Genomic DNA, 17,616 nt, shown 5'->3' on the forward strand with positions numbered 1-17,616 from the left:
GGACCAGCTGGAGCCTCCGGATGCTCCCCATGGGGAGCCCCATGTAAAGAGCGTTACAGTAGTCCAGGCGAGAGGTGACGAGAGCCTGAGTGACTGTGCGCAAAGCGTCCCGGTCCAGAAAGGGGCGCAACTGGTAAATCAGGCGCACCTGATAAAACGCCCCCCTGGTCACGGCCGACAAATGATCTTCCAGTGTCAGTATCATCTTCTGAATAAGCACATTGTGGACTGTTCTGGCAAAACTGTTATTTAATCAACTAATTTTGATCTCCAAAGTTCTATATGACTTGATACCCAGGTGCTTATGGAACTGTTTATTTTAAACAGATCCTATTCGTATACTGGACTCATCCTGAATGAGCATAGTGTGGATTTATTGTTTCCAAGGAGAGGGAAACAGAGAAGTGTTGTTCTATTATTACACACACTCTCCTTTGGAATACCTTTCTACTGGAGATCTGCTTGGCACCATTATGCCTAAATTTTAGGAAGACCTTGAAAACAAAATTATTTAGAAAGGTATTCGAGAATATTCACTGAATTTGCTTATATTTATTTACATTAGCATGTATATGTATATTAGTTACATGATTATTATTGTTTGATATAGGATTATATCAACAATATAACAAACAATTATATAATTGTAATAGTTTCACATTGATCTATTATTCATTATTTTAATTGTACACCACAATGAAGCACGATAGTACAGAATTATATACAGTATCACACATGCACACACTATGCTTCTTCAGATAATGCATTTTTTAAAAGTGCCATAATAAATATGAATAAAGTCCTTTATTTTTTTTAAATAATCTGAGCCTTTTTTTCAGCCCAGCTCAAGGCAACCCAACCCAACCCTCTCCTGGTTAGGTGTAACATCACAGTGTACAGTGATGGGCTTTCCACTTCCTACACAATATGGTCAGAACTAATTCTGAGCCACAATTTGTGGGCTGGAGAGAAGAAACAAACATATCCTATTATAATGCTTCTTAAAACACCACAACTTAATTCTAGGAAAAATAATGATTACTGTAGTAATTAATTACTAATGTTTACTCCAGGGTAGTCCCCAAACTAAAGTATGCTCTCTTAGTAGCTTCTTTGATGTCACTTTGGTTCCTGGTGAAGCTTCTGTAAAATCCCATATTGTTTTTAATTTCTTTGTTTCGATCTTTGTATCTTTATATTCCTATTTCTGATTCTGCATCTTTATATGTAGGTCTAAATTGCAGTATGTTAAAAAAAAATAGTTTTATGCTGCCTTTTTTCAGTAATTCAAGGTGGAATGTTATTTGATACATCAAAAACCATTCTGAGAATATTGCTGAGAGTTTGAACAATCTAGGTACGATGAAAGAAAGACAGAGGAAGGAAAGAACTTGTTTTCCATTTTATACAGGATTTCCGTCAACATAATTTCAGGAATGAACCTTAATGAGCTTCATTTAGTATTCCTGTTTTTTAAAAACAAATTCAATTAACTCATATAAATACTACGGTGTACCCAAAGGCTACATTCATGCCTGGTAAAAATGACTTTTGGCCTATATTTCCCTTTATTACGATTTTTTGGGAGAGAATGCATATACAAATGTAATTAATACAGGGAAAGTTAACATGCCATGCATGTTGGAAGGTCTTGTCCCAGATTTAGGGAAGCTGAGTATTTATCCACCTACGTAGCAATTTTCCCTTGTGCTTACTTATATTCAGTGCCAATATCACTAGGAGAAATTAGGAACATTATTTGAATGAGTGGATAAAACACTCTCTCTCCCGCCCGCCCATCCCCCCCTTGTGTATGTAAAGCAATTATAAGCTTTTCAAAGGACTTACATTATTCCAAGTAATAAGGGCCTAGATACCTAATGAATCGCATCATGCCTTATCTTACTACTTATTTTTCAAATCAGAAACAGAAGCCTTTCTCTGTATCTTAAGGTGGAAATATGTTTGGGAAGGCCTCTCAACATCCCTTCACAACTGTAACTTTTCCATTCATCAAATTTTCATTAGTTTATCAAAACATAAAATTCAAAGGAAAATTAAAATAAATCAGAACATAGGGAAATAAAAAGAGAAGGAGAGAAAGTGTAAGACGAAAAGAAAAAAGAGAGAGAAAAGCATTGACTTCTGACTCGTTTTTGGTGTAGTAGAATAAAATAACATTACAATCTCAACTTTTTATTTTACTTAGTAATATGCACTAGCATGTATTACAACAACAAACCTATCTAACCTTAAAACCCTAAGGTAGTATTATAACTTTGGACAAAGTTATATTATTAAATATCAAGATACCAATGGTGCACTGCAAAGGCATACAGTCTCAGAATTAGAGTTTTGAAGGGAATACCATAAATATATGTGGGAGGGAGATACAAAGAATCTGCCCCTTGACAAAATTTCCATTTGCTATTTATAAAACACTATACTGCTTGGATCTACACGTATACTAAGCCAATACATTACAACAGTTTGGCTTCTTGGGAAGAACTCCATGCAAATGGCAGTCAACATCAGCTAAAGCAAAGGCTAAACTGGCAGCTGTAATTTCACATTGTTGTCCAAATAATAATTTAGCTCAATCATAATTACTACCGATTTTCATTGTCTTTCCTGGGCTGTTATTACTATATTCTCAGTCTTTTCCTGCAGATAAGAGAAATCTGATTAACTATGTATTAATGTCATGGGTATAGTTAATTCTATTAACATATTTAGCTATTGAAAAATTAAAACTAAAATGTGTTTCACAGCAGGGCCATTTAATTATTTCATAGTAGATGCTTCCTGAAACAAATCAATTTACATGGAATTTCTTAAGACGAGAGGGGCTCAGAAACATAACTATTCTTCTGTCAATCCCACTTCATTTCCTTTATTAGCATAAAAGAACAAAACAACTAACCCTTTCCAGCCATCAGTTAGGACTGCTTTTGAATTCCACTAACACACACTCTGGAATCTTCCCTTCTACTTTCAGCCACAAAGCAAAATAAAAACACAGCTGGGGAAGCGTTTAGCTACAAACTCTTTTAACAAGCTGGCCAATCAAAGAAAACGTCTAAAAGAATTAAGCACTCTAAACATTGTGTGTGATTGCTTTTGTTTCAGGGCGGAGCCTTTAGAACTAATTAGTTAGAAAAATCTGTGAGCATTTGATCGTGCTGTTCTGTGTTTTTCCATACTTAAAGTAAAAAACCGCAACCTTAAGAAAATATTCCATTATTCTAAAAGGCATATAAAAGAAAGAAACCTTAAAATAGATCTTACAAAATAAATTGCAATATTGCTGCAAAAGCATTTTAGGTAACCAAAATAAATCAGTTAAGTCTGTAACACACAGAAAACAAACAGCCTCACTTATCCAGAAACAATCTTACTAAATACCTCTCCATAATGAATACATATTTTGGCCCTAAAACTAGTATGTTTCACAAAACAGTTTAAACAAATAACATTGTTGGGGGAAAGTCCAAAATCTGGATAAAGGATAAATCGTACATAAAGAGAATCAGCATTATGTACAGGAGCTCATATGGTTGCTAGGTTCACACTGACCTTCAAATGGTCACAATTCATTAATTGCTATGAGATACTGTACAATATTAGCAATCTACATTTAACCAACAGCAGGTATGGTGTACTCGTCTCCCAAGTTATACAGTAGTTAGCCTTCAAACATATTGGCATCATGGTTTCTAGACTCTTTCATAACTGTAATAAATCTTGAGTATTTGTTTAGTGTAGGTAGCTAAGTGAATTGAGTAGTATTAGGTAACCTTGGAAAAATGACTATCACTAAAACTGATTTCTTCTAGCCACAATAAGGTCATGAATTTTCAAGGTTAAAAGTTGAAGTTATTGGCATGCAGTACAAATTTCCACTATTACAATAATTGTAATAGTATCATTGTATCATAACATCATCACCATCAATCACAATTACCCTCGACCTGGTCCCTACTAGTTGTGATTAAATTATTAACAATATTGATGAGATTTATTGCATCTTACATAAAATGCTGGTCAAAGCATATACAGCATAAAATGTAATAATACATTCATATTTGAGATGGATTTGAAGAAACAGCAGATGAACCTACTAACGGCACTGAATAACCAAGACTGGCTCTTGCCTTTATATTTCTTAGTAAAAAGCATTTTGACAAAATATGAAATTTGTAAAAATCATATGCAGGTTGACATATTCTCTCATAGATAAAAATAGTTCATATATGCAAACCCACAGAGAGACTGACATTCTGTACACATGGTTACCCATGACATTGACATTCCCTGTAAAAAATATTTTCAAAACTGATATTTGAAATCACTCATATGTAATATAGCTAGCTAGCTAGTTAGCTATTCACACACACATATACACACACACACACACGCACACAAATGCAAGTGTGGAAGGCTGAATCAACCTTCAGCCAGCTTGAATCAAACTCCTGGTGTGTGGGTAGAATTAGCCTGCAATACCACATTCTATCTAACCACTGTGCCACCATGATTTAATATACTTTATCCATGTTTCCATTCACACCTATCCACCAAATGTAACAAAACAAATGTTATATATCGTGTGGGCATGTGATTCCCTTCTCTCCGCCCCCTCCCCCCGCAGATCATATTTAACCTTGGACTGAGATCCCTTGGGCATTCTCCCAAAAATTGTTGCTGAAATGGCATCCATGGCATCAGACCTGGATATCTCCGAGACCGCCTTCTGCCGCAGGTTGCCTCCCATCGGCCGGTACGCTCCCACAGAGTGGGTCTCCTCAGGGTGCCGTCAGCCAGACAGTGCCGGCTGGCGACCCCCAGGGGGAGGGCCTTCTCGGTGGGAGCCCCCACCCTCTGGAACGAACTACCCCCAGAGATCCGGGTGATNATTATTATTATTATTATTATTATTATTATTATTATTATTATTATTATTATTATTATTATTATTATTATTATTAAACAAAAACTAGATTGGATTGATTCCTTTTAAATTTACATTTAATTACAATTAAATATAGCCAATATGTTTATGATTATTATACACTATAATTCCTCTTCTGATTTATTAAAAACACTATCTGATAGAAATATTTAGTTTCAAATTGTTTTCATACTGTTCTGTGTTGATTGATATGGTAATCACTCCCTGTCTGAACTGTCAACTTTTTTGTTAACGTTTTTGGCATTCGGCCACATACTCATTAGGAAAAATATAGCTTCTTGATCGTTATATTCTTCCTTAAAGATGTTTGGCTGTTTTTATTATAGGTTATTGCCATATTATAGAAATAAATTGGTACACATTAAAATAAATGAACAGGAAAAATATACTAACTTATATCCATGTCACAAATACTAGAAATATTTTAAAATAAGAGGGATAAACTATTGCTAATTAAAACTCATGCACTTTACAGCCAAGGAATAAACCACTGTAAAATAAAACCTCATCTCACAAAATTTGAGTTGGGGGCTTTGGATACAAGAATGAAAAAGGTAGCAAAAACAATGTATCTTCCAAACAGCTTTAACTATTGAATTTACTTACTGATTGGGTTGCTGTCATTCACAAAATCCTCAGAAGCATCATTGTCATCTTCATCATCTCCAGATGAAAGAACATCTGAAGTTTAAAAATTATTTTAAAAATCATTCACCTGCTAGATATTGTAAGCAAACATGTATTTTTCTGCAGTCTGGATATTAAGAACAATACATAGGTGAGAGATGTTTCTGAAAATAGCAATAGTAATAACACTTGGATATATATCGCTTCACAGTGCTTTACAGCCCTCTCTAAGCGGTTTACAGAGTCAGCCTATTGCCCCCAGGGTCCTCATTTTACCAACCTCAGAAGGATGGAAGGCTGAATCAACCTTGAGTTGGTGAAAAGTACCTAAAGCAAGTCTTACTTAATCATCATTATCATCATCATCATCATCCTTGGGTAGGATTCGATAAGTAGATCAAAATGTCAAATCCAGTCTAAACATCTGGCTGACTGTGCGAGCAACCATAATAATACAAGTTGTAAGTCAGTGAAGCTAAGTTTGTGCTTCAGAACATCCACAAGTATGCACTATTGTCCTCTCCATGTACAGACTGCATGCACATAGATCATGAATCAAAATCTTAAATAAAATATTATATTGCTCATTTTTTTTATAACAAACAAAATAAAATGCATTTGTGACTTAAGAAATGCATATATTTGTCTGAAGGAGTAGATAATATCTCTACCATGTATTGAATATAAAATAATGTAAAATAGCTTTATTATTACTGAAAATGCAAAAGCATAAATTCAAATAGTTTGTGTTATTACTATAATACACATACGCCCACTCTATTTATTAATGGAACATTAAATGATTTAACATTCAGCTTTCTTCTGATGTGATCTTATGATCCTCTCTGGGTGAGCCCCACTGAATATAATTCTATGCAGAGTTATATTGGGTAGCTCTATTAATCACTGTTTTTAGTTTCTGATTTATATTCCAGTTCTATAGAAACACTTTTTGGGGGGAAAAGTGACTCAGAATACATAACAATGCATCTAAAATGCTTCCTTGTGAATCATTAAGGCAGCTGTGTCATTATTTTAGGCTTCAAAATACACTCATGGATATTTCTGCATGCAAACAGAAAGAGATAGGTGTGCACACATGTGTGGAGACAGCAGAAATAGTATGCCTCTAGAATGAGTCACGGTTGCTCTAAAAAGTGAGACTGTATACACTAACACACATTTTAAGTACCTCTTTTTGAAGGATTTCATTGTTTTAGTTTATATAGGCAAGCTGCTAAGTAATGAACACATACATACAAGCTGCTTACATAGGTAGTCCTTCAGTTACGACCCTAATGAACCTAGCAATTACAATTGTAAGTCATGACTGCTCTAAAGTCAACCACCATGTGACTGAACCAATTTTATTATCTTTTTCATGGCAGTCAATAAGAAATTGTGGCAGTCATTAATTGAACACAGCAGCAAACAGAAGTACGAGCCTGTTTCTGGCAAAAACCATCATAAATCATGGTCATGGTGGGATGCTGCAAACAGTCATAAATTCTGGCCAAGCAATTTTGGAACTTTGAAACTTGGTTATAAGTAGCTGGGGGAGGGGAGTATTCATTGTAATTTTAAATGGTCAATAAGTAACTGTCATAAGTTGAGGACCAGTGCTTTTTTTTCTATAAAAAAAAAAAAAAAAGGTGCCGGAACTCAGACACGTATCCTACAAGGTTCCATCCAAAAAAGGTGCCAGAACTCCGTTCTGGGCGTTCTATGACAAAAAAAGCCCTGTTGAGGACTATCTGTATTTCCCAGAGTAATCAGTAATTTCATACTTTATATGCGGGTAGCAACTCAGATGTCAATGAAACATTCCTCAATTTACTCCAATACTAAAGAAATTTCTTAAATACACCATGCTGCCAACTAATGCTAAGCCAGGTTGGTCTGAGAAGTTAAAAATTACATTAAGCCAGCCAAAAAAATAAAATCCAGCAGATAAAAAAATTAAAATATTGACAGGGAAGAGGAATTTTTTTTAGCTGGGTACAAAAGAAAAATATCATTGGCATCAGATGAATATCTTGGGGGATGACAGTTTAAAATCCCCTTTTGTGTTACAACCTATTTGATTTTCAAATGGAAGGTATACAAAAAAGGGCATCAAGCAAATTACTGAAAAAGCTAGGTCAGATGGGTAATGAAGGAATCACTAGAATGTTACGTGGCATATTTTCTTTTACTCTAGTTAAGAGTAAAGCTGTATCTTCATACCTAATTAATTTAGACTAGCTGTTTGGATATATTAGAAAATGTCTCTCAACAAGCTTACCTGTGACATTTATAATGAAGTAGAAAGTTTCACTGTCTGCAATCCTAACAGTGCAAGCATAAAGGCCAGAATCTCTGGGTGTCGTATCTTTAATCCACAGATTTTCCCCAGTAATGACTGTTCGATTATTGGACACCAAACGTTTTCCATCTTTAGTCCAAGTGATTGCGGTGGCATCTTTCACTTGACAGCGCAACGTCAATGTTTCTCCCGGAAGTACAGAACGTACGTCAGGCTGAGAGATTTGATATTTGGTGGGTGGCTCTGCTAAAGTGGAATATAGGAGGAAAGGAAAGCAACAGAAGTGGGGGGGGGAAATGTCCAACAATTGTCAATGAAGGAACGTGATCCAGCAAAATATGTGCAGATTTTAAAACAATCATCATCATCATTTCAGCCAGCTGGCATTTTAATAATATTGAGCAAAGCTAGAAACACTGATAAAATGTGCTTTATCATTGATAGGATGGCATGTTGCTCTTCTTATCAGCTAAGAGGTCTGGGATAAAATTAGATTCAAAAGTGAAGTGAATATACTCCTCAGTGTTGCATAGGGCAATTAAAAGGGCAGGGTAGAAGGCCGTGACGAGAAAAGGAAGCCTCTTCCTCACTTAAGAATCTTAGTAAAAGATTTTGCCATTCAGTTAAAGGCACTGCTTGGTGCTGAATGTAGGCACGTTCAGCATCAAGTAGAACCAACAGCTTTCTTGGTTCTATGTCTAACTGATTATAAGATATATTTCTATAGATATCTTTACTGTACCTAATTGGCTACAAGATCTATAGTATGACAAGGCAATCTGAAAAATCTCTTTTGAAGCAGTTCTGGGTAACATACAAGCCTAAAGTCAAGAGCATAAGTTGTCTCTCTTACACTGTAGTCTGCATGACCTATGGATTTCATTTGTGTCTGCAGGGGGTAGAAGGGTAGGATGGTGGTGTGACCAGCAATGCCATGCATATTGTGACATCATCACAAATTCTGTAAAGTGCACAAACATTATTTGGATCGTTTACATAAGGACATCATGAAACATGCACATAAAGGCACTGTGGCTTCTACCATATCCTTGGGGGGTCACTGCTCTGAGCCATATTATTGCTGTTCTTTGGCATGCATGATTTTGCTTGTTTTAGGAACATTAATGCTTTTTTTGAATTTTGAGAATAGGCAGCAGCCAAGTGATGGTTAAATAATTCATAAGGCAACATTTATTTATTAATTCTATTTATTTATTTTGTGCCATTATCTAATGCTCACACCCAGCCTACAGAGCAGCATATTCAGTTGGCCAAAAACACAATGTGGGAAAGCAGGAATAAGTCTGTTGGCTCACTAACTTCATCATGAATTGAAAACAAACACGCACAACAGGGAACCTTCTCTGTTCGAGGTGCATGAAATCAGTTCTCTAAAATCACTGGATGCCTCCCTAACTTGTGATTAGGTCTACTCCTGTTCACTGAGATAGGCAGAACCAATTCATTCGGCTTTATTCTCCTTCATGGTATAACTGATCTGAATGGCTGAGCACACCAGTCATCGCTTTCCACCAATCACTAATAAAACGTACACAATGTAAACTGTCTGCAGGTGTAAAGATAATGTGGAAGAACATAATAAATGTCCAAGCCCATAAAAATAGTGGCTAACCCTGACCCACAAATTCCATAAGTTAGCACTGTGAAAATAGTGATTATTTTTCTATGGCAAAAATTACTTCTTTACTTCTAAAGTAATGCAATTCTTTTACTTCCAGATCATAAGATGGTGGCTGATATTACTAAATACTTCAGATCTTAAGCTAAATAATCTTGCTATGCAAAGAGCAACAATTCCCACATGTGGTTTTAAAAAATGAGTCTCAATATTCAACAGCTCAATATTTTTTGACTAAAAGGTCCTCAATGAATGCTAGTTAATTGCATTAACTAGTGTGGGGAGATAATTATAGATTCCATTAATCTATTATGACATTTTGCATTAAAAGGGTTACATGGGAAGGAAGGAAGGAAGGAAGGAAGGAAGGAAGGAAGGAAGGAAGGAAGGAAGGAAGGAAGGAAGGAAGGAAGGAAGGAAGGAAGGAAGGAAACGAAACGAAACGAAACAAAACATCACAAATGGCAAATGGGCTGCTTTCTACTTTCTACTTTTTATCAGTAAGATAGTTAAATGGGTTTTTTTTTAAATTGTCCAGAGTCCATAATTGGATTTATGTTTGTTGATATTTAAAAATAAGTAAGACTAACTTACTTTCTGAAACAGTTAATACTATTCTTAACGCAAAGCATTCATTTTGGTATTAATAACATTGATACCAAAATGACAAATACCCATTGCACACATCACAAACCAAGCTTTGTCCTTTCATATTTGCATTGTGACATTGTCTGAGAATACATAGGGAGTGGAGGATATTACCACAATATCACAATGCAGATTTCTCCACTTGCCTCCCCTTCCACTCACTCAGAACACAAATGATTCTTTATATAACCTTTGGGACAGTAGATTTATTGGCTTTAGCTTTAATCAACAACTCAGAGAGTTTTGTAAATTAATTAGATCTAAGATTTATTTAAACCATAGTTCTCTGAGATATTTAAATATCAACTAAGATTTCGTGTTAATGGAGGATTTTCAATCAGAATCTAACTGTGCTTTAAGAACCAGGTTAGCAAACTGGGCAGATCTACTTTAAAGAGATTACATTTGTGTGTCAAAATGGAAGCAAGAAAGATGGAGATGACGCATGAGATAAGAGTATTTTGGCAATCATGGTCAATGAACAACAAAATTTATAGCCATAGCAGGTGATCAATGACCATCCCCCATTATATGCAAAAATTGGGTGGTGTTTTGACTTTGCTGATCAGGAATGTATTTTCCAAAAGGAATTGTGCTCACTGAATACTTTTAAGAGCTATCTAAAGTAAATGGGGAAATGCCAATGATTTTTTTTTTAAAAAAAGAAAAGGTCTTAGAATTACACAAAGGCACAGCAGAATTTGCAAAAAAAAAAAAAAAAAAGTAAAGTGCAAAATGTTTCCACTATACTATTCTATCCAGCCAGAATGTCTTCAAAGCTATTTCATTTCATTATCTTCCAATCTTCACTGGACTGTGTTCTCACCCACTCCTTTCTTTTGTTTTGAGTTTCAAAGTTGTTTTTAGTGTTATTTTAATTTCTTTTAAAAAAAACAATTGACTTATGTTTCTTCAAAGCTTTCTGATTCCTTCTTCAAGTGCCTGAATGATTATGTCATATTGGCTATATAAGCATCAACCCTTACACTTAAACATTAGAAATAGTAAGAATAATTGTTTTAGCATGAGAAACATAAAATATTAAGGACAGTTGTGACATAACTGTTTGTTTTGCCAGATTCCAACCTAGAAGCAGCTAAAGCTTGTCACTTTTTATAAGCCTTGCCTATAAAACTTCTCTCAGCATTATTTTTGACTGCGTGCCCAAATCAGAAAGAGTGGAGGTGAGTTAGTGCAGTGTTATCCTGCTCTTTTCTTTCAGACAAAAATCTTCAGGTTTAAATACTGATGAGATCCAGGCAACATGGAAACCATATTGCTCTGCAGATTTAATCCATCTCCCTCTGTGATGCTTTGGGCTAAACTAGTACATACTTTTTAATACTTACATGAGATTCAGCACAAAAGCAATGAACTGAGCTATGTAGTGCCTGGCTGCCTGCTCTTTCCAGGCATACATTATCCAGCAACAACTATATGGTCTTCCAGCCAAACCTGGCAGGGACCATTTCAATCCATGTGACATGCGTGATTTCCCAGAGACTCTTCTCATGATCTACATTTATTAAGCCAGGGCTTTTCAACCAGTGGTACGTGTACCACCTGTGGTACATTGGCACCTGGCAGGTGGTACGCAACCATCCTAGAAAAGTGGTAGCGGGGGAGGGGAATGAGCTGAACCGGTGGCAGCACCGCACAAGCCTGAGCGGGAGATGGCTGGAGCTGCAGGGCTGTCAGGGCTCAGCGGAAGCACCAGGATCAGTGCCGCTTTCCAACTGATTGGCGCTTCTTCGGGACTGTCAGGGCTAGTGGAAGTGCCAGGATCAGCGCCAGGCTCCAGCTGGAGCTCAGTACTGATCCTGGTGCTTCTGCTGAGCCCTAAAGAAGCACCAATCAGCTGGAAAGCAACACTGATCCTGGCGCTTCTGCTGAGCCCAGAAGAAGCGCCAATCAGCTGGAATGTTGCAGCCTCTCCAGGGTCTTCTGATATACATTCAGATGCTTGGCAACTGATTCATATTTATGATGGTCACAGTGTCCCACCTCGGACAGGAGGAAGAGCGCTGCCGGGTGGGCAGGCAGGTGTCTTGCTCGGCTGTGACTTGGGGGGGCACTTTTTCAGTGCCATTGTAATTTCGAACAGTCACTAAGTGAACTGTTGTAAGTCGAGGACTACCTGTACTTTATCACTTTTTTCCTTTTTTTTTTTTTTTTTGGTCATCAAGTTTTTGACACCTTGCTAGGCGACTGGTGGTACTCAGATATTGCCATATCCTAAAAGTGGTACAATGGGTGAAAAGGTTGAAAAGCCCTGTATTAAGCTTTGGACTTGATATTTTTCTTTTTCTTTTTTCCCCTTAAAGCAACAAAGTGTAGATCAGGGGTCTTTAAACTTGGCCCTTTTATGACTTGTGGACTTCAACTCCCAGAATTCCTCAGCCAGCATGCCTGGCTGAGAATTCTGGGAGTTGAAGTCCACAAGTCATAAAAAGGCCAAGTTTGAAGACCCCTGGTGTAGATTGACTTTCCAACCAGCTGTGCCCTTAATTACTGGTTAAAATACAGCAAAGCAGCAGAAACAAACCTAGAATGAACCACCTATTCTCTACTATAGAGCTGTCATGGTTCCGACAGACCCTTGAAAAGAAGACATTGTTTACCTTAAAGAATCTTTATTTTGAGTAGCATAATATCGGCACTGCATAATCAAAGCCAAAAACTGAATTCCCCTCCCCTGAGCTTGTATTAACAGTCATAAATCACATTCCCCAATTAGCTTGAAGCCCGGGCTTCCTCTCCAGTTCTCCAGCTCACCAATTCCTTATCAGCTCTGGTTACAATAACTTTGTTTCTCACACTAGGTTTAGTGTTGTTATGTCTAGCTGAACTCTCATTCACATCCCTCCTCCCAGCATCATCTAACTCTAAAAGCAAAAGGTAAAAGATGGCTACATTTCCATCTGTTGTCAATGCAAAAACATCCGATGTTAGCAGCATTGACAAGAGCCCCTTGTTATGCCCATTAGTAATACATTGACAGCAGTATAAAGAATACAACTATTAAGCTATATTCCAGATCTTGATATGCAGTACAAATAGTCCTTGACTTACAACAGTTCATTTAGTGACTATTCAAAGTTCTAATAGCACTGAAATTGATTTATGACCCTTTTTCACACGTACCATTGCAGCATCCCCATAGTCAGGTGATCAACATTCAGACGCTTGGCAACTGATTCATACTTACAATAGATGCCATGTCCCGGGTCATGTGATCCCCTTCTGTAACCTTCTGACCAGCAAAATCAAGAGGGAAGCGAGTTTCACTTAACAACCATATTACTAAATGAACACTGCAGTGATTCACTAAACAAATGTGGGTAGAAAGATTGTAAAACGGGACAAAACTCACTTAACAAATGTCTCACTTAGCAACAGAAATTTTGGGCTCAATTATGGTCACAAGTCAAGGACTACCTGTAATAGTTTTTCTGATATTGTCCATACCAGATCTTGGTATGCAGCAATAGCTTCTTTCATCGCTTGATAACATACTGAAAGTAGCCAGTTTCCCAAAGAGTCAGAGTCACACTGTATGCCAGCGGTTCTTAACCTATGGGTCGCGACCCCATTTGGGGTCAATCGACCATTTCATGGGGGTCGCCAAGCAAAGCTGTCCGCCATTTTTTCCCCCTTTTCTGGCGGGTGCCTTACCTCCCTTGGGCTGGGCCAGCTGGTGGTCGGCCTGCTCCGTCTCTGCCGCTTGCCAGCTACGCCTCAGCCGGCGCAGGGGGCGGGACCACGCATGCGCAGCGCTCCTGGGCAGGGAAAGTCCTCGACTTACGACCGGTTGGGTAGTCCTCGACTTACGACCGGTTTAGTCCTCGACTTACGACCGGTTTAGTCCTCGACTTACGACCGGTTGGGGGTCGCAGCATTAAAAAGTTGAGAACCACTGCTGTATGCACTCCCACTTTCCACATTTCCCATTATCCAAGAGGATAAGCAAAAATTGGATATCACTTCCACTTTATCAATCCCTTGGAAAATACAGGAAGGTCTCACATGCAGCAAAATCCCATCTCCTTACTGCATATGCCTGGGCATATTTCATCCCTCCTCTAGGAACAGAGCAACGGAATGGGGCTTTCTCCCTAGCACAATACAAATTTGATTCCTATGGACTAAGTTTCAAAATATGAATTTTTTAAAAAAAATTGTAAGCCTGCTTTCTGACCCAAAATCTTAGTTCTCTCTCAAGTACAGTTCTTTATTTTCTTTTAAGCCATCATTCTTGATCCATTATATATTTATTTATTTGTCAAGCTTCCCATCACACCAGAGCTGAGTCTGGGTGGCCTACAACAGCCCATATTTAATGCATTCACAGATTACGTAAATGCCCTTACAACTTGCATTATATTTTTGGGAGAGAAAAATTAAAAGGAGAACTCCTGTCTTCAGGCTTACAGTGGGAAAACTGCAAATTGCAAGAAAAGCTAACCCAAGAATCCTTAGGTACTAGTTCATAGTAAGCATTATGCTTGCTTGGTGCTATTATTGAGACATACCTTAGTTTGGGGTCTCTCTGAATCATTATAAGTTTAAAATGGGGAGCTGATGTGGGTTAGATGGGTAACATGAATTTTCCCCACATCAGTGCCATTCTGGGGATGTCTAGCATTGTCATGGAAGTCAATTCATCACTAGCTCACCTTACAAAGTTGTGTAACTTATTTCTCATGCTTATCAATTCAAGCTGAGACACACTGTGCCAATTTCAAAACATTATTCAAGAATAAGTCTTGTTCTTCCAGCATCAGTGAGATTGCTCAGCCAATCTGCAGTCCACTTTGCATAAAATTAAAAAGGGATGCATCCATTAAACAAGAAAGTAGTTATTATATGCAGGGAGAAAAACTGGTACTAATATACCAGTATCTATTTACTTAATCTTCACTAACTTAGTCCCTGTGAGTTTGCATTGTAGTTGTTTTGTTATATTCCATGGATGGATGGATGGCAACAATACAAATATAAACAAAAATCCTGTTTGATTTTGTGGAAATTTTGGAAATAGAACAGCGGTACAAGAATCCTGTCTTGAGTATAGGATTTTGTAAGATATGCAAACAACATGCTCTTTTTTTCATTTCTAGACTTTCAGTAAGATAAACAGTTTTGGTCTATATTTTGTTCAACATCCAGTTTCAAGCTGTAATTCTATACACTATCCTGGGCATAAGTACAGCTGAACTTGGAAGACAAACATGGGTCTGCAGCATAAAACTCAGTAGCTGCTCCTTTTCTTTAAAAAAAGAAAAAGAAAAACTGGCAAGAAATACATCCTTGCAACTCTAACATTTGAAAGATGTAGACACGACAGCACAATTCTTGGTCCATCGGAATTCTGGCTGCTGTTGCTTTACTGTTGGAATGGTTATTAAAAATAAATAATCTGAGTACTTTTTTCTTCTAATATTATCACTGCATGGCTACCAAGACACAGAGAAAAAGAATATACTTGCTTTGAATCTTACTTTACGTATTATTAATTATTGTTCTAAAATAACGCTTCAAAACTTATTATGCATGTGTGGGACTTTCTGTACAATTAACTTGCCCAGCTCTGCTTATGATACTCTGTAAATCAGCGGTTCTCAACCTATGGGTTGCGACCCCATTTGGGGTCGATCGACCATTTCACGGGGGTCGCCAAGCAAGGCTGTCCGCCATTTTTTCCCCTTTTCCAGTGGGTGCCTTACCTCCCTTGGGCTGGGCCAGCTGGTGGTCGGCCTGCTCCGTCTCTGCCGCTTGCCAGCTATGCCTCGGCCGGCGCAGGGGGCGGAACCACGCATGTGCGGCGCTCCCGGGCAGGGAAAGTCCTCAACTTACGACCGGTTGGGTAGTCCTCGACTTACAACCGGTTTAGTCCTCGACTTATAACCGGTTTAGTCCTTGACTTACGACCAGTTGGGGTCGCAGCATTAAAAAGGTTGAGAACCACTGCTGTAAATCTATCATAAAGTTTGCAGCCAAGAGACTTTTATCCAGTTTTTTATGAAAGTAAATAAATTTAAGAGATTTAAAGTTTTAAACTCATCAACAAAATATACAACGTATATTCTATGTATAGTCTATGGAATGTTAAAGATAAAAGACAAACAAGAAAATATAATAAATTCAAGAACATTATACAGAAGGACTAAGACAGGGGTAGGCAACGCTGGCTCTTTTATGACTCATGGACTTCAACTCCCAGAATTCCTGAGCCAGCCATTCTGAGGAGAAATGGAGAGGTTTCCATACTGAGCCATGCTGGCTCAGAAATTCTGGAAGTTGAAGTCCACGAGTCATAAAAGAGCCAAGGCTGCCTACCCCTGGACTAAGAGTTTGGCTACTTCATTCATTGTGATTCTGGTTACCTTATATCTAAAGCCCCAGCATCTGATAGGAGACCATCTAAATCTAGAAATACAAATATAAGAAATAACAGCCAACTGTTTTGTTAATAATGATTATTTTTTAAAAAAAGAATATATTTTTGGTATACTTATTCCAGGTATTCAAGGTTTCTGTATTCATTTATAGTAAAAATATATAAATTTGAACCAAGAAACAAAGAAAGCTGGTTCAGATTAAAATATGCCTTAAAAACCATGCTCTTCTGAACCAGAAAACAAAATTGGTGGACGTGTCATCCGCCAAACATGCTGTGCTACTTTGAATACTGATCTCTACCTTACAGATTTTGCTCCATAGTTCAGCTTAGCCAAGTCATACATCAGAGAGAGGAAAAAGCTACAGTCAAAACATATCAGCCTGTATTTTTATGGGAATGCACAGGTTGCCTGGGTGCTTTGCTATCTAATCTGGGCAAGAGTACAAATAAAATAGGCCCATATATATTGGCAAGGAAAAAATGTCTGAAGTAGATGAAACTCTGCACGATGTGAAAAAAATTTCATCCCAATGCCGGAATGCATGATTATCCAGTGAAATCTCTTGGCAGGAAATTCCAGACAAACAAAAGGAAGGTTTTAATTATCCAGCATGTAGTTAATTTATGGAATTTGTTGCCAGAGGGAACATTTCTACACTAGAGCTAGTGTGATGATGTCCCTGAGTCAAGTTCATTTACTACACCAAATACATGCATGCACTTTTCTTAGTAACAGTATGAAAAAGTTGCATGCATGCTGAACTACCCTGAATAGAGATTTCTATCGTATGGTTGAACTTTGTGTTCAGCATGCAAGTCACATAGCAGAGAGAAGGAAATGCTTATAGGGTTTCCAGTAAAGTCTTGGGACTTCCTGAGAATTTGTTTATTTGTTTATTGCATTTATATAGTCACTCAACACAAAGAACATAAAATTAAGTTTCTTTTCAACTGCTAATCAGGCTTTCCTTTCTTAACTTCTGAACTTGGACAAGATTTCCAGTTGCTGCCACCTGCTACTT

The 17,616-nt window shown here is 37.5% G+C and overlaps 1 protein-coding gene across 5 annotated transcripts in view; it reads right to left on the reverse strand.

The window, feature by feature from the left end:
- FGFR2 (fibroblast growth factor receptor 2) overlaps window positions 1-17,616 on the reverse strand; it is a 150,558-nt gene that overhangs the window by 72,207 nt on the left and 60,735 nt on the right. For 3 of the 5 annotated variants that reach the window (XM_029284393.1, XM_015817235.2, XM_015817232.2), the window contains exons 3-4: window positions 7,884-8,150; window positions 5,579-5,653 (exon numbers count right to left, since the gene is read on the reverse strand). In XM_029284393.1, coding sequence (XP_029140226.1) covers window positions 5,579-5,653; window positions 7,884-8,150 — 342 coding nt within the window. The remainder of the gene's footprint in view (window positions 1-5,578; window positions 5,654-7,883; window positions 8,151-17,616) is intronic. The other 2 variants (XM_015817237.2, XM_015817236.2) reach the window with 1 other exon arrangement.

The sequence above is a fragment of the Protobothrops mucrosquamatus genome, unplaced genomic scaffold (genome assembly GCF_001527695.2).
Source record: "Protobothrops mucrosquamatus isolate PMUCROS unplaced genomic scaffold, P.Mucros_1.0 scaffold566, whole genome shotgun sequence".
NCBI classification, from domain to species: domain Eukaryota; kingdom Metazoa; phylum Chordata; class Lepidosauria; order Squamata; family Viperidae; genus Protobothrops; species Protobothrops mucrosquamatus.